At 36.3% G+C, this 23,774-nt stretch overlaps 1 protein-coding gene across 5 annotated transcripts in view; it reads left to right on the plus strand.

The window, feature by feature from the left end:
* The window catches only part of CROT (carnitine O-octanoyltransferase), a 58,383-nt gene that overhangs the window by 20,210 nt on the left and 14,399 nt on the right, over positions 1 to 23,774 (plus strand). For all 5 annotated transcript variants that reach the window (XM_033192526.1, XM_033192525.1, XM_033192524.1 and 2 more), the window contains 7 exons: positions 2,417 to 2,525; positions 8,537 to 8,630; positions 8,733 to 8,858; positions 9,964 to 10,065; positions 14,574 to 14,657; positions 14,737 to 14,844; positions 15,076 to 15,206. In XM_033192526.1, coding sequence (XP_033048417.1) covers positions 2,417 to 2,525; positions 8,537 to 8,630; positions 8,733 to 8,858; positions 9,964 to 10,065; positions 14,574 to 14,657; positions 14,737 to 14,844; positions 15,076 to 15,206 — 754 coding nt within the window. The remainder of the gene's footprint in view (positions 1 to 2,416; positions 2,526 to 8,536; positions 8,631 to 8,732; positions 8,859 to 9,963; positions 10,066 to 14,573; positions 14,658 to 14,736; positions 14,845 to 15,075; positions 15,207 to 23,774) is intronic.

Genomic DNA, 23,774 nt, shown 5'->3' on the forward strand with positions numbered 1-23,774 from the left:
CTTCCCTTCATGGCTTTGAAGATGGAAGAAGGGGTTCATGAGCCCAAGGAATGTGGATAGCCTCTAAAAGCTGGAGAAAGGAAGGAAACCAATTTTCTTCTAGAGCCTCTAGAAGGAACACAGCCCTGACAGCACCTTCATTTTAGCCCAGTAAGCCACATTTCAGATTTCTGGTCCTTAGACCTGTAAGATAATAAATTTGTGTTGTTTTAAGCTACTAAGTCAGTAGTAACTTGTTTTTGCAACCAGTGTAAATATACTAACTCAAATACTTGCCCATTCCCTACCCCCTTGTAATATGTTACTGCAAATTCATAAACTTTTCTTTTTGAAAAATAGATTAACTCCTCTGACTCCTAAGGACAACTCTTCTTTTTTTTTTTTTTTTTTTTTTTTTTGAGGTGGAGTCTCGCTCTGTCGCCCGGACTGGAGTGCAGTGGCCAGATCTCAGCTCACTGCAAGCTCTGCCTCCCAGGTTTACGCCATTCTCCTGCCTCAGCCTCCCGAGTAGCTGGGACTACAGGCGCCCGCCACCTCGCCCGGCTAGATTTTTTTGTATTTTTAGTAGAGACGGGGTTTCACCGTGTTAGCCAGGATGGTCTCGATCTCCTGACCTCGTGATCCACCCGTCTCGGCCTCCCAAAGTGCTGGGATTACAGGCTTGAGCCACCGCGCCCGGCCAGGACAACTCTTCTATATCTGTGCTGTGTCCCGGTTCCTCTTGCCTAGTCAGGGACCTTGCTTTTGCATTATCCTCTCTCCCTGTCGCTTATCAGTTTTCTTTCTTTACTTGATTGTTCCAATCTGTAATATCTTCCATCTTAAAAGGAAAACAATTCACCTCTTGTCTCCTTCAAGTATCAGGCCCCATTCGAAGCCACCATCCCGTCTCTCGTAGGTTGTTCTCACCTGGACCACTTTAGTCACTTCCTAATTTGCCATACCTTCTCTTCACCCTTATAATCTGTTCTCCATGTAGCAGCCAGAGTGATCTTTTTAGTTAGATCATATTATCACTCCCCTGCTTAAAAACCGTCCATTGATTTCCTTCCCATCATACTGGAAACCACTTTCTGAGGCCAGTATAATCGGGTCTCAACCTTATCTACCACTCTACCCTTTTCTCTGTGCCACAGCTGCACTGACCTTATTTTCCTTTAAGCAGATCAACTCATGTTTATTCTAATGCCTTTATGCTTGCTGTTTCCTCTGCCTGAAACACTCTTCTGCGGGTATTTCCGTGGCATACTTTTCTCACTTCATTTGGTTTTCTGCTCAAATATCCCCCAGATTTATCCTGAAGTAGCACCCTTCTGCCACCCTCACCCTTTCCAACCATTTATTGATTAATTTGGCATCAGGTTTATTTTCTTTTTTCTTTCCCAGCCCTAAACTTTGAAAGGGGTGTGGTCAGGAGATGACAGCAATAAAAGAGTAGTGGTAGTCGAGATAAAAGGGTCTGGAGGTTTTTGAAGGGGAAGAAAGAAGAAATGGTTTAGAGGTAGCCATGAGGAACAAGGAAAATACATACCTCACCCTCTAGGTCTTGAGGAAATAGGTATAAGAGAAAAAAGAGTAATATTATCAGGAGACTGTTCTTCCTCATAGTTGATGAAAATATTTCATGAGATAATGTATGTAAAGCACTTGATACTGACCCATAAATAATACCCACCAGTATATTTCCTTCAAGCAGCAGTGTATGTCTTCTCTTTCTTCCTCTTTTACCGTTTTCTTTTCTTAGAAGGTGGGGCAGGGATCATATAAGAAGATCCTTGGCAAAAGGACAAGTACCTAAAGATGGGGCTATATAACAATAGTCTGAGGTTTACAGCAAACAAACAGTACTTGGGGAGTTAAGGTGTGCCAAAGAAATTAGAGATAATCCATTGTCAGTGGCTTACCAGGTGTTACCAGACTGGACAAAATTCTTTTCCTTTGCCACTCAGGCATACTGTATCCTTTTCTACTGAAAATTATTTTATTGAGTTATCATAGCTAGATATTGCTGTAATTAAATTACCTGATGAGTAATTAACATTAAAATAATCCAAAAGAGAAACCTGTTAATTCAAATGGCTCTCCTCCAAGATTCCACTGGTCTCCTTCTCCCCTTCCCATTTCTGTTTCTAAATAAATCTAGAAAGATCTGTAGTAGTTTGGGATTTATGTGGTTTTCAGGGTATTTGAAACTCATGGATTTCTAGATGTCTCACATGGAATAAGTGTCAGGAGTATGTATTTATATCATAGTAACTGCAATTCCACTAATACATTGTTTTTGTTATGTGATGTATTTGATGACTGTATGATTAAAATATTGGAAGAATGCCTACTTTTCTTCTATTGGATATATGCATCTTTACTCCTGTTTAGCCTTAGATTTGAGTCTTGTGTTTTCTGTTTCTGTTTCCAGAGAGTGAAGGGCGTTCCCCAAACCACATTGTAGTGCTGTGTCGAGGCCGAGCTTTTGTCTTTGATGTAATACATGAAGGATGTTTGGTCACCCCGCCAGAGCTTCTCAGGTTTTCAGACTACTTTCTTGAATCTCATTAGGTCTTATGGTGTTGCTTGAATTAAAATATACATGTTTAGAATTGCCTTTCAAGGTGATAGTAAGCTGAAAAATAAGAATTTTATACATGCTTTTTTTAAAAAAAAGTCTGTTTGTACTTTTAATTTAAATTATTTTTAAATTTTACTAGACATACATAAATATGTTCACTTGGAGAAAAGAAAAACATTACATATATTACCAATTCCATTCCCTGCCTCAGAATTAATCACTGTTACTAGTTTAGTGTGTTCCATCTTTCCGTACCCGTTGCAACGAATTTACATGCATATCTAGCTTTAAAAATACATATAGTATACATTTGCTATGTATATGTTTTAAAGTATATTATGGAAAATTTCAAAATATATAGGGAATTATATAATGATAACTCCTGTATACACATCTCCTAACTTCAACAGTTACCAACTCCTAGCATCAACAGTTATAAACTCATAGTCAGTGCTGTTTCAACTATACCTCTTTTGCCCTTTCCCTTACTTTCCCATGGATTATTATTATTATTATTTTTGAGATAGAGTCTTGCTTATCGCCCAGGCTGGAGTACAGTGGCGCGATCTCGGCTCACTGCAAGCTCTACCTCCCAGGTTCACCCCATTCTCTTGCCTCAGCCTCCCGAGTAGCTGGGACTACAGGCGCCCGCCACCATGCCTGGCTAATATTTTGTATTTTTGGTAGAGGCAGGGTTTCACCGTGTTAGCCAGGATGGTCTCGATCTCCTGATGTAGTGATCCACCCACCTGGGCCTCCCAAAGTGTTGAGATTACAGGCGTGAGCCACCACACCCAGCCAAATAAACAGTATTTTAATATTATTAACAGATGACCAGTTGCTCTAATTGTTTTCTAATTGTTGGGTATATATATGTATTTATAACTCAAATTATTTTTAATAAATATTGCAAACATGTACAAAACTGCACACAGAAATGTACAGCTAAATACTCATGTAACCTGCACCCAGGTCAAAAATTAGAACATTTCTAATATTCCAGAAGATTCCCCTCATCCCTCTTCCATACTTTCACTCCTTCCCAGGGGCAGTCATTTAGGTTGTTTACAGTTTACATTATTATTTTTAAAAGGCTACTGTGAAAATCCTTGTGTAAGTCTTTTGGTGTACACGTGCATGTATTTCTGTCTGGAACACACCCAGGAGAGAATTTGCCAAGTCATAGGGTGTGTGTATGTTCAGCTTCAATAGATAATGCCAGTTTTCCAAAGCAGTTATGTCTACTAGTGTGTGAGTGTTGTAGGAGTTCTTTATACATTCTGGGTAAGAGTTCTTACTTGGTCGTGTGTGTTGCAATACACAGAATAGAAGATGTTGATAACTAATCTTTTGTTCTATTAAACACATCTTCCTGGTAAACAGAAGTTCTTAATTGAATGTAGTCCAGTTTATTAATCTTTTAATCTTTACCATACAGATGATACATTTTGTGTTCTGTTTTAAAAAATTTTTCCCTAACTCATTGCCAAGAAGATAATTTCTTATGTTCTAGAATTTTGTTTTGCCTTTTAACATTTGTATTTATAGACTTCCTGGAGTTAATTGATTTTTGTGTTTGACATGAGGCACAGGGGTAGTTGCACGTTTAAAAAATAGTGTTATTTTTCTCACTAGCTTCTTTTAATCAACAATAAATGTAATATTTTCTATTGGTACAAATACATCTACCTTATTCTTTTAAACTATTACATATAATTCCATCAAATGGATATATTATAGTTGATGTGACCATTTCTCTATGATATGACATTAAAGTTGTTTCCATTTGTTGCTATAACAAATAATCAACATGTTCAAACATGCCTCTTTGTGTATTTGGATAAAATATCTACGGTTTGATATTAGAAGTGAAATTTTCACATCATCTGATGTATACATGTAAAATTTTTGAATAAGTCAAATTGTCATCCACAGTGGCATTGTTTTTTCTGCCAGTATTTTATGTGAGGACACCCACTTCTAATCATTGTTGACATGGTACTATTAAACTTAAAACATATCTGGTGGCGGGGGGACATAGTGGCTCATGCCTGTAATTGCAACATTTTGGGAGACTGAGGCTGGAGGATGATATAAGGTCAGGAGTTGAATACCAGCCTGGGCAACACAAGGGGACCCTGTCTCTACAAAAAGTTTAAAAATTAGCTGGACATGATAGTGCTACTTGGGAGTGCTTCCAGCTACTTGGAAGACTGGGGTGGGAGGATCACTTGAGCCCAGGAGGTTGAGGCTACAGTGAGCTGTGATCATGCCACTGCACTCCAGCCTTGGGTGACAGACCAAGACCCTGTCTCAAAAAAAAAAAAAAAAAAAAAAAAAAGCTATATCTAGTGAACTGACAGGTGAAAAATGGTTTTCATTGTTGTTTGAATTTGCATATCCCTCATTACAAGTGAGGTTGAGCATTTTTGTATGTTTTATAGGCCACTTATTTGTGTTTTCTGTGAGTTACTTTGGCCTATTTTTCTATTGGCTATTTTACTTTATTCTTATTGATTTATAGCAATTATTTATATGGTCTCCACATTAATCCATTATAGATTATGTGTGTTGCAAACATTTTCTTCCAGTTAACTTGAAGCAAATTTTGGAAATTGTCCAATCTTAATTTTGATTTAGGCAGATTTATCTTTTTAATCATTTGCTTTTATATCTTGGATAATATTTGTATGTCTTCCCATTACATGTTTTAGTTAGTGTGCTTTAAATTTGACATATAATTATTAGATCAGGCTTATAATTGGATTATTCAAAGCCACTCTTCCAGAAATTGAACACATGTGCTTCATGGGCTACATTCAGCCTGTGACCTATTTTGCTTGGATAGCAGAATTTGAATCACTATTTAAAAATCACGAAATTTTACATAAACATCTAGATTTCTTTTTTTGCCTTAAAAAAACCCCAAAAGTTCTGACAACCACCAGTCTACTTTCTGCCTCTATAAATGCGCCTCTTTTATACATTTCATTAATATAGGAATGGCATCTTACAACATGTAGCCTTTTGTGTGTAGCTTCTTTCACTTAGCATAATTTTTTCAAGGTTCATCCATGTTTTAGCATGTATGAATGCTTTATTCCTTTTTATTGCTGAATAACATTCTGTTTTACAGATATGCCACATTTTATTAACTGTTAATCAGTTGATGGACATTTGAGTTGTTTCTACTTTTTGTCTATTATGAATAATAGACAAATAGTAAATTATTCATAATGCTTCCTTGACTATTGTATACAGGTTTTCATGTAAATGTATGTTTTCATTTCTCTTGGGTATATTTTAGGAGTAGAATTGCCAGGTCATGTGGTAATTCTATGTTTAACTATTGAGAAACTACCAGAGAGTTTTTCAAAATGGCGCAGTATATTAGGGTTCCAGTTTCTCCACATCTTCACCAATACTTATTGTCTGCCTTTTTTATTGTAGCCATGCTAGTAAGGGTAAAGTGGGATCTCGTTGTAGTTTATATTTGATAATGATGTTGAAGATTTTTTCACATACCTTTTGGCCATTTGTACATGTCTTCCTTCGAGAGATGTCTAATCAGTTACTTGGCCAATTTTTAAATGAGGTTGTCTTTTTATTATTGAATTGTAATAGTTCTTTAAATATAAGTCTTTTTACAGATATATAATTTAGCAAATTATATCTCCTAGGCTTGGCTTTTCACTTTTTTGATGGCCTCTTTTGATGCACAATATTTTTCATTTTGACAAAATCCAATTTTATCTTTTTTGTTGTTGTTACATGTGCTTCTGGTATTGTATATGAGAAACCATTGCCTAATCTGAGGACATGAAGATTTATACATACATTGTTTTTTAAGATCTTTTAAAAAAAATTGTGGGAAAGGGGGGAGATAATGTTTAAATGTACATTTCATTGGAAATGTTGGCAGGAATTGAAGTAGAGATATCCAACAAGCTTTTGGAACTTTGGAACTTTGGTAACAGAGATTGAGAGAGAAAATGGTGTTGAAGTTAGAGAGTTGGTTGCCTCTTACATGAAAGTGATAATTGAAACTATTAAAGAAGTAGATGAGATTACCGAGGGAGAAACTTACAAGAGGAGCTTGGAAAGGCCAGTGACAGAAATTTGGGAAAGGACACATTCAGCAGTGTAAGGAGAACAAATGGTCAGTGAAAAAGACTTCAGTGAGATACGGAGACCACAATGGGACCGTGTGAAAAACTCAAGTAAGAAGATAATTTTAACATTCATTCCTGAGTGTCAAAATTCTATAATGAGGAAAACTAGACTTAGATAAAGCTACTAGGTTTCCTTAATAGACATTATTGGTGACTTTCAGAAGAGCAGTTTCAAGATGATCACTGGAGAACAAAAATCGAGGACAGTAAATTAAAGAGTGAATGGAAAGCGATGAAGAAAAAGCCAGATTGTGTGGAGTATAGAATATTTTTAAAAATATATGATTCTGTAATGCAGATATTTTTAATACAAATCTTTGTGCTTTGAAATATAAAAAATTAGATGTGTAGCTGAAAAACAGTTGCATAGTTAGCCAAGTTAAAGGAAAAGAGGGATTATCTTGTTACCAAATCTGCATCTCTTAATGGTGATGATTTAGGCAGTTATGTGACCTTTTATTATCAAACTTAAAATGTCATTTCAGGTTTAACACACTTTCCTTTGTAATTTCTCCGTAATAATGACCACCTTGTAAAACGAACATGAAAATGATCATTTCAGGGAGGAAGAAAAAGTTTCATAGTCAAAACTGGTGCTTTGAGGTAGTTGATAACGGAAAGGTAGCAACAAGTACCATATGGAGAGAAACAGGTTGATTTTATTTAGAAATTCAGAGTTTATGCTAGTAACCACAAACTGCAAAAGTTTATTTATAATTGGAGCAAAATCAGTAGTTACTAAAGACAAGTAAGCAGGAAGGGAGGCAGGGCAAGTTGCTCTCGCTATAGATGCAGATTGGTGAAGAAACCCTTATTCTGTTCCTCAGGACACCATTAACTTGCAAATGAAAAGGGGGGAGTTTTTCAGCAAGAGAATTATTTCTTTATCAGTGTTACAGATATGATGAACAAACAGAGGAGAGTAAGCCAATCAGTAGATAAATGATGAATTCCGGTTTTGAATGATGAAGTCAGAACTGATGGCTACTAGTGGTGGTTTTTGACCATTTATTAAGCTACATTAGCTCACTTCCTGAGAAAACCTTGAAAGCTTTTAAATTGAAGTAATTTCTTAACATGTGCCATGAAGAAGTAGAGCTAAATTAAAGCTCTGTGGATTTTTGACTGATGAAAATTTCTTTATGGGAGAACCCAGTTATTTATCTGCTATATGTTTAAAGATACATGAAACTCATCAATCTGGGAGCATAAAATACTATGGAGGGGAAGTAGTTTATCCTTAGCTAATAGATTCTTTAAAAATATAATTATTAGAAGTAACAAATTGCCACATATGAAAATACTTAAAACTGATTACATGGTATTTCTATTTTTTTTTTTGGTAAAACACAGGTATTAATTGAGTATACAGTAAGTCCTCTGGTTAAATATATATGCACATAGTTTTTAGTTGGATAAGATGTACATGATATTTGTGAAATTGATTACCAGGATATTTTTCAAGTTCTCCATTGTCAGGATATTTACAGTAAAAAGGATATTTACTTGTAACCTAGAAGTGCATGCACATTTAAAAAGTATATATCAGCCAAACTAAATTTAGCCAATAACTAAATTTATTTACTGAAATTAAATTATTGTCAAATATGCTTTGGGTGTTAATAGAACACAACCACTTAAAAATATGTGCTGTGGGAAATCTATTGGCATCATAAGTGGTTTCTTTGGGTAATATATCCAAACATTTAAATATTGATCAATGTTATGACCTTTTAAAGGCCAAAGTAGTTACTTTCTGCTTGTACTGTTTTTGAATCTTCTTTTCATCTTCCATAAGACAACTGACATATATCCACAAGAAGTGCCATAGTGAACCTGATGGACCTGGGATTGCAGCATTAACTAGTGAGGAGCGAACTCGATGGGCTAAGGTTCTGATTTACACTTTTCTTAACGAAGCTTTTCTCTAACAAGCTCTTTTGATGTATTGTATTTCAGTTGTAATATTTGATCATCATCTCCTTGCCCTTTAGGCACGAGAGTATCTGATTGGTCTTGATGCAGAGAACTTGGCCTTGTTAGAAAAAATTCAGAGTAGTTTACTGGTATATTCCATGGAGGATGACAGTCCACATGTAACACCAGAGGATTATTCTGAGGTACTTAACTATCTTCTGTTTCACACGGACCTCTAGGTTAATGAACTTTTCTTGCCAAAGGTGAAATGAGAACCTAATCATAACCTGCACTAGTGTATCTTGACACCATAGTTGGGAGTGTCTCTCCTAAGAATTATGTCACCCTTTTAAGTCATTTATTTTGTCATTTGGTTAATTACTGAACACATCGACGTCAGTGATGTTAAGGGTAAATATGGCCTTATTTTATGCTCCCCTGCCACTCCCAGGGTGACATTTCAGTTTCCCAGGAAATAATAAAAGATAGTAATTGTATTAGAAATCTCATAGTCTTTTGAAAATACTTAAATTATTTTATAATGCATTAATTGGTATTAAATAATAGGAAAAGAATATCAAGGATTGAAAAACCTTGTAGCAAGGAAAGAGGTTTTTTGTTGTTGTTGTTGTTTTTGTTTTTGGAGAATCACCAGACTTCTTTTTAAGGAAGAACGTATTTTAATGCAGTGTTGTTGAGACTTTTTTGACCACAATTTTTAGTTACAAATACATTTAGATTGCAGCCCACTGTATATACATGTGTGTATGCATGCAAACACATATATAAAATAGGAGTTTCACAGACCACTAACTACTTTTATTATCTATGAGGTACACTGATATTTACAGTCTATTTTATTCTCCTTTTTTATAAGGAATATTGATTGTGATGCACTGAATTGATTTCATGATCCATTAGTAGGCCAAAGTATACAGTTTGAAAAACAGATTTAGTAGGAAATGAATTCTTAAAATCTTTCCTCCTAACTAGACTTTAATGACTAAACTTTTATTAAGATCTTTTATCCTATTCAAGTTACAAAGCCTTCTCTCAATTCTATGTTCCGTAAACATTCATGAATATTGTACCAGCATTTTCTTTTCCGATAGGATTTTCTTGATTTGAGATTTTGAGAACCCCCTAAAGTCAGGGCCAGAATTACTCTCTCGAGTATAACTATATTATCATTTTATTAAATTTGGTTGACCTGAAGAGGAATGGTGAGATGATATATGTGTTTAAGATGTGAATTCTTACAAACCAATATTAAACCCTTTTAATTTGGAAAAATCAAATTTATTTTAGATTCTTGCAGCCATCCTTATTGGAGATCCAACAGTACGCTGGGGTGACAAATCCTATAACTTGATTTCCTTTTCTAATGGAGTATTTGGCTGTAATTGTGATGTAAGTAAACTACTGAAATTTTTTTTCTCTTTTGATCTTTTAGGTTAAATTAATGGCAATAAACCATAAATACTTGTGCTGGGGAACAGTATAAGTGAATACTAATTTAGTTTTATGGCACTTTGGTGAAAAGTTTAGTTATGAATTCTCAGTGAAAGTAGAGTATAGGACAAGTTATTTTCTTCTGTAGTAAGGCCAACAGTTTGTTAGTACTGTATCTGCAAAATGGAATTTGCATATAGTATTTATGTAGTGTAAGCTCTTAAAACCCAGTATTATCTGCTTGCTGAGAATACCTATTTCAGAAGGTATTATATGGCATTATATATGTGTTCTATGCACAGAGCAATGCATTTGGATATATTTATGGAGTTTAAGATTCACCTAGTAACTAGGTAACTATTTTCCTAAAATGACACATGATCTTTGGAACACTATTTAGGCTGTGGATATTAAAATGGCAGTTACTACCATTTTTGACCATTTTCAAAAAAAAAAAAAAAAACAAAACTTTTCTTGTTTCTCCTCTGTCCCCCTCCCATGGATGTCTTTACTAGCTCTGTCTACTAACTGTCTGATAGGCATTCAGGAGGTCTATGAACCAAGAAAATTTTTTATAAAGGAGTTTAGGGCTGGGCCTGATGGCTTATACCTGTAATCCCAGCACTTTGGGAGGCCAAGGCAGGTGAATCACTTGAGCCCAGGAGATGGAGACTGGCCTGGGCAATGGCATGAAACCCCATCTCTACAAAAAATACAAAAATTAGCCTCACATAGTGTTGTGCGCCTGTGGTCCCAGCTACTTGGGAGGCTGAGGTAGGAGGATCGCTTGAACCTGGGAGGTTGAGGGTGCAGTGAGCGGTGATTGGGTCAGTGCACTTCAGCCTGGGCAACAGACTGAGACTCTGTCTCAAAAAAAAAAAGAAAAAAGAAAAAAATAGGGTTCAGTAGTTGTATTAATCCGTATTCAGGTTTAGGTGATAGAAACCTAAATCAAACTGGCATTAACTTAAGAAGATATTTGTTGGCAAGGGATGTAGCTAAATTTGGGTAAAGCTGACTTCAGTGTTCAAATGCTTTCATTGGAAATCTCTTCCCATTTTTTAGTGCTGCTTTCCTTTGTTTGACTTCATATTTAGATAGACTGCCCAATGTGATTGTTGTACCAACAGTCTCATGTCTTCATAGCTTTCTTCATAACTTATTGACTCCCGAAGGAAATTGTCAGCTTCTTTGTTTCCAATGGTTCCGGCAAAGTTCCTGAAATAATCCTCATCAGTTGTGATTGGCCTGTGTGATTCATGTCCCCATCCTGGGGAATCAGGTGGTTGGATGAGCTTGGCCTGGGTCACATGCCCAACCTTGGAATCTAGTGGGTAGAATCAGTCTCATTCAAACCATTACAAAGTGGTGCTTGGTTGCCTAAAGAACAATAAAGTAGCTGTTATTTCAGAACAAGGTGGATTGGTTAATAGGTACTGAAAGTGAATGTCTGTTGGAGTATCTCATCAGAGCTACAGTGAAAAGGTGCCACGAGTCATTTTGAAGATGTTCTCTTTACTCTTCCTTTGAGTCTACTGTTGACAGAATAGTTCTTGTTAATTGCCTCAGTTTTCGTCTCTTCAGCTCCTCATTTGATTCTCCTTGACCTTCCTCAGTCTGGTTTATGACCTTACCATTCCTTGCAAACTACCCTTTGTAAGGTGGTTAACTGCCCCCTGGCTTCTTCCCTTGATTTCTCTTTGACCTGTCTGCTGCAGTTGGTTACCCTCTTCATATGTATTTTGACGCTGCCTCTTTCCTCTTAACAGTATTTTCCTATCTACTGATTCTGAAACTGACCTTAATACTCATCACTCTTTTCCCCCTCTGACCACTTTCTTCCCTGATTTAAATAGTTTGATTGACCTATTGTTATATATGTAACTCGCAGCTATACTTTTCTAGCTTTTACCTATTATTCTCATTTGAGAGTTGTGTTTCATTATATGTTAAATTGTTCAAATTGGATGTTATATTGTTACATAAGAGTAAATCAATCTCATCAAGAGTAACTCATCTTGCTTTCCGTCCCTCATTCCCAAGCCCACCAAAAAACACCTTTTGCTAAACTGATTTTTACTAATAGCACTGGTATCCTGCTGTTCACACAAATTCAGGATGAAAATAATTTTGATAATATTGTCTGTCTCTGAATAAAGAATACTGGGCTCATAATGAGCATATCTCTCAGCACAACTGAGGTGCTTTTTTATAGTGTGTGGACATGTTTTATGTGTGTGCATTAACATGCATATATTTATAAAATTTATCTGATTATCTCCACCTGATAATTTGCGTTAAATTCCATGGAGGTTTCCCTTCTAACCTAAGATGATTATAGATAGTGCAGTTTAACCTTTGTAAATCATCATTAGTGAAATACATATGCTGTAGGCCAGACATGGGAGCTTATGCCTATAATCCCAGCACTTTGGGAGACCAAGGTGGGAGGATTTGATTCCAGCAGTTCAACACCAGCTTGGGCAACATAGTGAGACCCCCATGTCTACAGAAAATAAAAAATGAGCTGGGCATGGTAATGCATACCTATACTCCCAACTACTTGGGAAGCTGAGGTGGGAGGATCACTTAAGCCTAGGAGGTCCAGGTTGCAGTGAGCCATGGTTGTACCACTGCACTCCCACCCAGGCAACAGAATAAGACCCTATCTCAAAAAAAAAAAAAAAAAAGAAAAGAAGTATATGTACTGTAAAATAAAGCTATTTTACCCTCAAGCCATGTTGCTGTTCCATAATTATAATTGTTTGAATATGTTCTTTTGTGATTATATTAATTCCATTTCCCTCATATTTTATAATCCTGAAGTCAACTATGTTGTCTTCTCTATATTGTAGGCTTTATTGTAAGGCTTTGCAGAGGGTGCACAGGAAGCATGTAAAAACTTTAGTTAATAATAATAGTAGTTACTAATTATTGCTGTGAGCCAGATCCTTAGTAAGTACGGTATAAGTGGTATAAAAATCATTTTTCACAGCATCTGTATGTATGTATGCATTATCTCTACTGAGAAATGAGGCAGTTTAATTAGAAAGCAAAGTAACTTTCACACTATTGCACAACTAGGAAGTAGTTTGAATTCAGAACCAAAGCCTACATTCTTAAACACTTTGTCAACACATATTGCCTCTGTGTAAGTGCAAGAAATGAAAGGCAAAAATTATGTGAACAAATAAAGCATCAGGATAGCATTGGAATTTTGTATATTTTCTAACTTTTTTGAGATTATTAGGTTTCCATTAGGAGATGGGTGCTTAGAATTATAACTCAAAGAGACATCCTTCATTCTTGCTATTTCCTACTGGCTCCAGTAAAATAGTTGGAAACTGATACTGTTTGTCTTAAATGAAACAGTATATGTGATAATATCTGAAAATTCTTTGTAAAATTGTAAAGTACCACACAGTTGTGAGATACTGTTAGAAAATGGGTTTGTCGGTGACCTGTGAGTCTTGTCATGTGTGCTGTTGCTGGCAGATAAACTGCTCAGGCATCTTATACTGACCTCCCTCAAAAGCCTTTCCTGATGTAGTTGTTGCCTGGTAACAATAAATTGTGTTTATAGGCTCCACTGGGCCATGATACAGGCTACAGAACTATAGTGTTAGGGTGACATTTAAGACACCTAATTACTCCTCTGAAACTGGGCCCATATCTTGAGACTTCCCTTCTTTCCCTCTCAAGCTCTCAGTGTCATGTTCAGATCATGAATGATATCTGTGTCTAATATAAAGTGGTGACAGTCACAAGGAACCATCTGATGTAACTCTCATCTGAGGAACATGGGGAAAATGCGGGCAAAAACTTTGTTCTTCAAAATAAATGATGGGAAAATTCACTAACTGCAATTTCTTTCTCTAAATATACCTGGCAAACCTGAAACACCCTTGTAACAGCCAGCCTATCTTTCCCACATTTCTTAAACTGAGAATTACCACATCAGGACCCTCATATATATAAAAAACACAAAATGGTTATGCTTTCTAATATTCACTAAGTGGCCTAGGTCCTTACCTAAAGAAGTTCATGCCCATCCCAAATGCTTTCAGATAGGCTGCCATCCCCATCTGCTTTTCCACCCCGTTCTTACCATTCCAGAACATCTTCGTATTACGTATATACACTTGCTTTGACTTCTAGTAAAAATAGCAATTAGTTTATCTAGATTGTTTATTAGTTACTTTATACACTGTACACCCTCATCACCCCAAGCCCCACCAGGAGCCCTACTAGGTGCTTCCAAATTTAAACAATTTTTTTTTCCAAAAAATAAAATACAGCAGTTACTGAACCATAGGGAATCCTATATCTTATCATCAGTAGGTGAGGCATTTGAAGACTGTATGCTTTATTATCTGTTAAGAATAGACACAAAGTGAAAATAAAATATTGGGTCAAATTTTAAGTTGACATAAAATATTCAGAAATCTTGTGTGTTCTCATTTTAGCATGCCCCTTTTGATGCAATGGTTATGGTGGACATCAGTTATTATGTGGATGAGAAAATTTTTCAGAATGAAGGAAGATGGAAGGTATGTTTGAATGAGTATTTCAGCTTTTTTCTCCTAATAATTTTAAAGATAAAATATTTTAAGTTGTTCCTATTTTCAGGGTTCAGAGAAGGTACGAGATATACCACTTCCAGAAGAGCTTATTTTCACTGTGGATGAGAAAGTATTAAATGACATCAGCCAAGCTAAAGCTCAGTATCTCAAGGAGGTATATTTTTCACTTTTCTCTTAAATAATCATGATTTTTTCTTTTAACAACCATATGTAAAAATTTGGCTGTCATCCAAGCATGTCTGCACAAAACATTTTAAAATTATGCCTTTAACACCTTTAATTCTTTATGTCTGGTGATTACTTTAATGCAGGTGATAATTTGGGTCTCTTTGGTGTATTCTCCTTAGATGATTTTTCACTGTTCTCATTTAATTCTTCTTGTTAGGCATCTGATCTACAGATTGCGGCTTATGCCTTTACATCTTTCGGCAAAAAGCTAACCAAGAACAAGATGCTTCACCCGGATACATTTATTCAGCTTGCACTTCAGCTGGCCTATTACAGACTTCATGGACAGTAAGGACCATTCAGTTTCTATTTTCACAGTCTTGAAGTCCAAGGGTATATCTTTTTTTGTAGCTGCTTCATCCTAACTCCTCAGTGTTTTTTGCTCACTTTTTTCCCAGCTGGTACTGTGTCCTATTTGTACTTCTATCAGTAGATTATTAGATTTCTGATCTGTGGTGGTTTCACAGTTTTTCCTTGTTACTTTATCACAGTATCCACTTGATGACTTTTGAAGTGTCTATTCTCATCTGAAAGAGGATTGGTCATTCTTTGGCATTCAGATCGCTTGGTTTTCTTGCAACGTCAGTTTTCTGATGGGTTCATGAAAAGTTGTGATTTTATAAATTATCCAGCCTTTACTCATTCTTAGATGCGACATTAATGTTGTGACTTAATACATCCTAAGAGGAAGTGGAAGTCCCTCAGTCTTGCTTTTTCATTGATAAATAAGTTATAATTGAACATACTTATCAGGTACATGTGATTTTTTTTGATACATGCATAAAATGTGTAATGGTCAAATCACGGTAATTGGAATATCCACTGCCTCAACCATTTATTATGTCTTTGTGTAGGGAATGTTCCAAGTCTTCTCTCCTAGGTATTTTGAAATATACAACAAATTATTGTTAACTATAGTCAACCTACTGTGCTATCGAACACTAGAAGTTATTCCATCTAACTGTACCATTATACCCATTAGCTAGCTTTTCTTCATTCTCCTCTCCCCACATTCATCCCAATCTCTGTTAACCACCATTTTACTGTCTACCTCCATGAGATCAATTTTTTAAACTCCTATATATAGGTGAGAACCTGCAATATTTGTCTTTGTATTTCTGGCTTATTTCACTTAACAAAAAGTCATCCGGCCTTACCCATGTTGCTGCAAATAAAGAGATTTCATTCTTTTTTTAAATTTTGGCTGAGTAATATTTCATTGTGTGTGTATATATATATATATCTCTCTCTCTCTCTCTCTCACATTTTCTTTTTTTTTTTTTTTTTTTTTGAGTCAGAGTCTTGCTCTGTTGCCCAGGCTGGAGTGCAGTGGCATGGTCTTGGTTTACTGCAACCTCCGCCTCCTGGGCTCAAGCAGTTCTCCCTGCCTGAGTAGCTGGGATTACAGGTGCCCATCACCATGCCTGGCTAATTTTTATAGTTTTAGTAGAGATGGAGTTTCGCCATGTTGGCCAGGCTGGTCTCGAACTCCTGAGCTCAGGTGATCTGCGTGCCTCAGCCTCCCAAAGTGCTGGGATTAGAGGTGTGAGCCACCACTCCCGGCCCACATTTTATTTATCCATACATCTATTGATGAACACTTAGGTTGATTCTATATCTTGACTATTGTAAATAGTGCTGCAATAAACATTTGGAGTGCAGATATCTCTTTGATATATTGATTTCCTTTCTCTTGGATATATACCTAGCAGTGGGATCATCAGATTGTAGAGTAGTTCTATTTTTTTAGTTTTGTGAGGCACTTTCAGACTGTGCGCCATAGTGGCTGTACTAATTTACTTTCCACCAATAGTGTATGAGGGTTCCCTTTTCTCCACATCCTTGCTAGCATCTGTTATTGCCTATCTTTTTGATAAAAGTCATTTTTAACTGGGGTGAGGTGATGTCTCATTGTAGTTTTAATTTGCATTTCCCTGATGATTAGTGATGTTGAGCATTTTTCATATACTTGTTGGCTGTTTGTATGTCTTCTTTTGAGAAATGTCTATTAAGATCATTTGTCACCAGGTGCAGTGACTCACACCTGTAATCCCAGCTATTTGGGAGGCCGAGGTGGGCAGATCACCTGAGGTCAGGAGTTTGAGACCAGCCTGGCCAACATAGCGAAACCCTGTCTCTGCTAAAAATGCAAAAATTAGCCTGATGTGGGGGCACATGTCTGTAACTCCAGCTACTCTGGAGGCTGAGGCACGAGAATCCATTGAACCTGGGAGGCGGAGGTTACAGTGAGCTGAGATCGTACCACAGCAACTTCAGCCTGGGTGACAGAACAAGACACTGTCTAACAACAATAACAACAAAAGATTATTTGTCCATTTTAAGTCAGATAAAAGTTCCTTATATATTCTGATTATTAATTTCTTATGAGATGGATAGTTTGCAGATATTTTCTCCCATTTTGTGGGTTGCCTCTTCATTTTGCTGATTGTTTCCTCTGCAGTGCAAAAGCTTTTTAACTTCATATGATCCCATTTGTCCATTTGTGCTTTAGCTTCCATGCTTGTAGGGTATTACTCAAGAAATATTTACCCAGTTCAGTGTCTTAGAGAGCTTCCCCAATGTTTTCTTTTAGTAGTTTTATAGTTTCAGGTCTTATATTTAAGCTTTAATCCATTTCGATTTGAATTTTGTACCTGGTGAGAGAGAGTGGTCTAGTTTCTTTCTTCTGCATATGGATATCCAGATTTCACAGAGCCATTTATTGAAGAGCCTGTCCTTTACCTAATGTGCCTTTGCTGAAAAGGAGATGCCTGTAAATACTTGGATTTATTTCTGGGTTCTCTATTCTGTTCCATTGGTCTGTATGTCTGTTTTTATGCCAGTAACATGCTGTTTTGTTTACTATATTTTTGTGGTATATTTTGAAGTTAGGTAATACGATGCCTCAAGCTTTTTTTTTTTTTTTCCTGAGATTACATTAGCTATTCTGGGTCTTTTGTGGTTCCATATGAATTTTTGGATTTTTTTCCCCTATTTTTGTGAAGACTATCATTGGTATTTTGATAGGAATTGCATTGAATCTGTAGATTGCTTTGGGTAGGATGGACATTTTAACAATATTCTTCTAAGTAATGAACATGGGCTATCTTTCCATTTTTTGGTGCCCCCCCTCTTTCATCGATGTCTTATAGTTTTCCTTGTATATTTTTTTTTACTTTTTTGGTTCAGTTGATTCCTAGGTGTTTTATATTCTTTGTAGCTGTTGTAAATGGGATTGCTTTCCTAATTTGCTTTTCAGATTGTTTGCTTTTGGCGTATAGAAATGCTACTGATTTTAATATGTTGATTTTATATCTTGCAACTTTACTGAATTTGTTTATCAGTCTAATGGCTGCTTGTTGGTGTCTTAAGTATTAGATCATGTCATCTGCAGACAGGACAATTTGACTTTTTCCTTTGTAATTTGAGTGCTCTTTATTTCATTCTCTTTTCTAATTGCTTTGGGTAGCACTCCCAACACTATGTTGCATAAAAGTGGTGCAAGTAGGCATCTTTGTCATGTTCTAGATCTTAGAGGAAAGTCTTGCAGTTTTTCCATGTTCAGTATGACGTTAGCTCTGGATTTGTCATATGTGGCTTTTATTGTTTTGATGTATATTTCTTCTTTACTGAGTTTGTTGAAAATTTTTTTATCATGAAGGTATGTTTAATTTTATCAAATGCTTTTTCAGCATCTATTGAAATGATTATATGGTTTTTGTCCTTTATTCTGTTGATGTGATGTATCATGCTTATTAATTTGCATATGTTGAACCATCTGAATCCCACCTAATCATTGTGAATGATCTTTTTAATGTGCTATTAAGTTCAGTTTGCTAGTGTTTTGTTGAGGATTTCTGCATCTGTGTTCATCTGGGAGGGATACTGCTCTGTAGTTTACTTCTTTAGTTGTGTCCTTTTCTGGTTTTGGTATTAGGATAATGCTGTCTTCATAGGATGAGATTGAAAATATTCTGTCCTCTTCACGTTTTTGGAATAGTTTGAGTATAATTGGTATTAGTTCTTTTTTTAAATGTTTATTAGAATTCAGCAGTGAAGCCATCAGGTCCTAAGCTTTTTCTTGATGAGAGACTTTTTATTGCTTCAATCACATTACTTGTTATTGGTCTGTTTAGGTTTTCTATGTGTTTATGTTTCAATCTTAGGTTGTATGTGTCCAGGAATTTATCCATTCCTTCTAGGTTTTCCAATTTGTTGGTATATAGTTATTCATAACAGTGTCTAATGATCCTTTATATTTCTGTGGTATTGGTTACCATATCTCATTTCATCTCTGAATTAATTATTTGAGTCTTTTCTTTTTTCTTTATTCTACCTACAGGTTTGTCAATATTGTTTATCTTGTCAAAAAATTAACTTTTGCAGCTCTTGTAAAAGTTCAGAATGCTTACTGTTGTGGACTGGGAGTGTCTACAACAAAAGGATACCCTGGTGGCATGGGAAGGCTGGCTAGGGCTTCATAGCCTCATGGACTCATGGAGCATGCTTCCAAACCATGATACTGTTGAACAACCTCTCTGATTTGGTGTCTTTTTTGGCTGAGATGAAGAGTGATCACTGAGTTTTGTTCATTGGGGATTGCTAACCCCGTCTCTACCCATTGTCTTTGGCTGCCTTTAGGATTTTTTTACCCTGTAGGCAAAGATGCTTCCCTTAGGTTGAAGCAGGAATGATTTTTCTGTGAAGGAACCCAACATGGAGATAAAGGTGTCTGTCTGCCTTTATCTGACTTCTTTCAGTGTAGTGTTGTGAGTCCATGGGAGTTTTTCCACATGCGGCCCGGCACCTTGAGGGCGGGGTGTTGTGGATGGAGTAGTCTACTTCTCTAAGCTTCTGCTTGAAGTTTTTTGCTTCTCTCTGGCCCCCTGGGATCATCACAGCCTCCGTTTTGGTTTCTGGGATGTTCGTGAGGGTAATTGGTACTGGATAGTTGTTTTGGTTTTCTGTGGGGAAGAGTGAAGCCAGATTGCTTCTACTCTGCCATTGTGGTAACATGACTCCTCTCAGTTTTGCTTTTTTATCAAGTCTGAGAATATCTGTCTTTAAATATGTTATTTATATCATTAAATTCAGTATAATTATCTAAATTTGTGTTTAAGTCTACCATCTTGCTCTTTATTTTCTAGTTATCCCATCTGTTCTTTTTTCTTTCTCTTTTGAATTTTTAGAGCTTTAAAAAAATTGCTTCATTTTATTTCCAACATCAGCTATACTTCTTTTTTTTTGTAGAATTGACCCTTCAACATCATGGAGGTTAGGGGTCCCCAAGCTGCCAGTGCATTAGAAAGTCCAAGTGTGAATTTTGACTCCCCCAAAATTACTAATAGCCTACTATTGACCAATAACATAAACAATTAACACACATTTTGTATGTATTATATATTGTATTCTTACAAAAAAGTAAACTAGAGAAAGGAAAATTTTGTTAAGAAAATCATGAGGAGGCTGGGCGTGGTGGCTGACACCTGTGTAATCCCAGCACTTTGGGAGGCTGAGGCAGGCATATCACTTGAGGTCAGGAGTTTGAGACTAGCCTGGCCAACATGGTAAAACCCCATCTCTATGGAAAATACAAAAATTTGAGTATTGTGGTACATACCTGTAATTCCAGCTACTCGGGAGGCCGAGACAGGAGAATTGTTTGAACCCAGGAGGTAGATGTTGTAGTGAGCCGAGATCATGCCACTGCACTTTAGCCTGGGCAACAGAGGAAGAGTTTGTCTCAAAAAAAAGAAAAAAGAAAAAGAAAATCATAAGGAGGAGAAAATATATTTACTGTTCATTAAGTGGCTCATCATAAAGGTCTGTAGCCTCATCTTCACCTTGAGTTAGGCAGAGGAGGAGTAGGAAGATGAGGGTTTGATCTTGCTGTCTCAGGGGTAGCAGCAGTGGAAGAAAATTCCCATTTAAGTGGACCCACACAGTTTAACCTTCGTTGTTCACAGATCAACTGTTGTTGCACTAGGGTTTACAAAATACTTTTTTAAAAATCATACTCTACACAGTCAAATAATATTTTCCATTTTAAGTATGATGTAAGAACCTTAAAATAGAATGCCTCCATTTCCTTCTCCCATTGTTTGTGCTGCTGTCATACATTGTACTTCTACATGTGTTATAAACACAATCCCCTTTATTTGTTAAACAATTAATTTTTAATGTGATAAAATATATATAACAAAATTTGCCATTTTAAACATTTTTAAGTATATAATACAGTGGCATTAATTGCATTCATAATGTTTTATAGCTTTCACCACTATTTTCAAAATTTTTCATCACCACAAACAGAAACCCTGTGCCCCGTAAGCAGTAACTTTCCCATTCCTCAATTCCTGGTTACCTCTCATCTCTTTGTCTCTATGAATTTGCCTGATCTAGATATTTCGAATAAGTGGAATCTTACAGTTTATCCTTTTGTTTCGAATAAGTGGAATCTTACAGTTTATCCTTTTGTGTCTGGTTTATTTCACCTATGATAATATTCTCAAGGTTCATCCATGTTGTAGAATCAAAACATCATTCCTATTTATGGCCGAATAACATTCCATTATTGGATGTATACCACATTTTGTTTATCCATTCATTTGTTGATAGATACTTATGTTGTTTCCACCTTTGGGTTATTGTGAATAATGCTGCTATGATCATTTATATGCAAGTATCTGTTTCAGTCCCCATTTTCAAGTCTTTTGAGGAGTGGAATTGCTGGTTTGTATGATAATTCTTTAACTTTTTGAGAAACTGAGGAACTGCAAAATCTTTTCCATGGTAGCTGTAACATTGTACATTTCAATGTCCTTGCCAACACTTATTTTCCCATTCAAAAAAAATTATAACTCTCCTAGTCATTTGTGAAGTGGCATAACTCCTTGTGGTTTTGATTTATAATTCTGTAACGACTTATGATGTTGAGTATCTTTTCATGCTTTTTCATTGGTCATTTATTTATCTTCTTTGACAAAATGTCTATTCAAGTCTTTCACATGTTTGTTAATTGGGTTGTTTCTCTTTCTGTTTGAGAATTGTAGAAGTTCTTTATATTTTCTAGATATGAAACCCTCATCACATATATGACTTGCAAATATTTTCACCCATTGTGCGAGTTGTCTTCTTTTTTTTTTTAATTATACTTTAAGTTCTAGGTTACATGTGCACAACATGCAGGTTTGTTACATATGTATACGTGTGCCATATTGGTGTGCTGCACCCATTAACTTGTCATTTACATTACATATATCTCCTAATGCTATTTCCTCTCCCCTCCCCACACTCCACGACAGGCCCCAGTGTGTGATGTTCCCCTTCCTATGTCCAAGTGTTCTCATTGTTCAGTTCCCTTCTATGAGTGAGAACATGCGGTGTTTGGTTTTCTGTTCTTGTGATAGTTTGCTGAAAATGATGGTTTCCAGCTGCATCCATATCCCTACAAAGGACATGAACTCATCCTTTTTTATGGCTGCATAGTATTCCATGGTATATGTGTACCATATTTTCTTAAACCAGTCTGTCATTGATGGACATTTGGGTTGGTTCCAAGTCTTTGCTATTGTGAATAGTGCTGCAGTAAACATATGTGTGCATGTGTCTTTATAGCAGCATGATTTATAATCCTTTGGGTATATACCCAGTAATGGGATCGCAGGGTCAAATAGTATTTCTAGTTCTAGATCCTTGAGGAATCGCCACACTATCTTCCACAATGGTTGAAGTAGTTTACAGTCCCACCAAAGTATAAAAGTATTCCTATTTCTCCACATCCTCTCCAGCACCTGTTGTTTCCTGACTTTTTAATGATCACCATTCTAACTGGTGTGAGATGGTATCTCATTGTGGTTTTGATTTGCATTTCTTTGATGGCAAGTGATGATGAGCATTTTTTCATGTGTCCGTTGGCTGCGTAAATGTCTTCTTTTTTTTTTTTTTTTTTTTTGTATTTTTTAGTGGAGACGGGGTTTCACCGTGTTAGCCAGGATGGTCTCGAACTCCTAACCTCGTGATCCGCCCGTCTCGGCCTCCCAAAGTGCTGGGATTACAGGCTTGAAATGTCTTCTTTTGAGAAGTGTCTGTTCATATCCTTCACCCATTCTTTGATGGGGTTGTTTGTTTTTTTCTTGTAAATTTGTTTGAGTTCTTTGTAGGTTCTGGATATTAGCCCTTTGTCAGATGAGCAGATTGCAAAAATTTTCTCCCATTCTGTAGGTTGCCTGTTCACTCAGATGGTAGTTTCTTTTGCTGTGCAGAAGCTCTTTAGTTTAATTAGATCCCATTTGTCAATGCTGGCTTTTGTTGTCATTGCTTTTGGTGTTTTAGACATGAAGTCCTTGCCCATGCCTATGTCCTGAATGGTATTGCCTAGGTTATCTTCTAGGGTTTTTATGGTTTTAGGTCTAACATTTAAGTCTCTAATCCATCTTGAATTAATTTTTTTATAAGGTCTAAAGAAGGGATCCAGTTTCAGCTTTCTACCTATGGCTAGCCAGTTTTCCCAGCACCATTTATTAAATAGGGAATCCTTTCCTCATTTCTTGTTTTTGTGAGGTTGGTCAAAGATCAGATGGTTGTAGATGTGTGGTATTATTTCTGGGGGCTCTGTTCTGTTCCATTGGTCTATATCTCTGTTTTGGTACCAGTACCATGCTGTTTTGGTTACTGTAGCCTTGTAGTATAGTTTGAAGTCAGGTAGCATGATGCCTCCAGCTTTTTTCTTTTGGCTTAGGATTGTCTTGGTTATGCAGGCTTTTTTTTTTTTTTCGGTTCCATATGAACTTTAAAGCCGTTTTTTCCAATTCTGTGAAGAAAGTCATTGGTAGCTTAATGGGGATGGCATTGAAT

This window comes from Trachypithecus francoisi, unplaced genomic scaffold (genome assembly GCF_009764315.1).
Source record: "Trachypithecus francoisi isolate TF-2019V2 unplaced genomic scaffold, Tfra_2.0 Lachesis_group4, whole genome shotgun sequence".
Classification (NCBI taxonomy): domain Eukaryota; kingdom Metazoa; phylum Chordata; class Mammalia; order Primates; family Cercopithecidae; genus Trachypithecus; species Trachypithecus francoisi.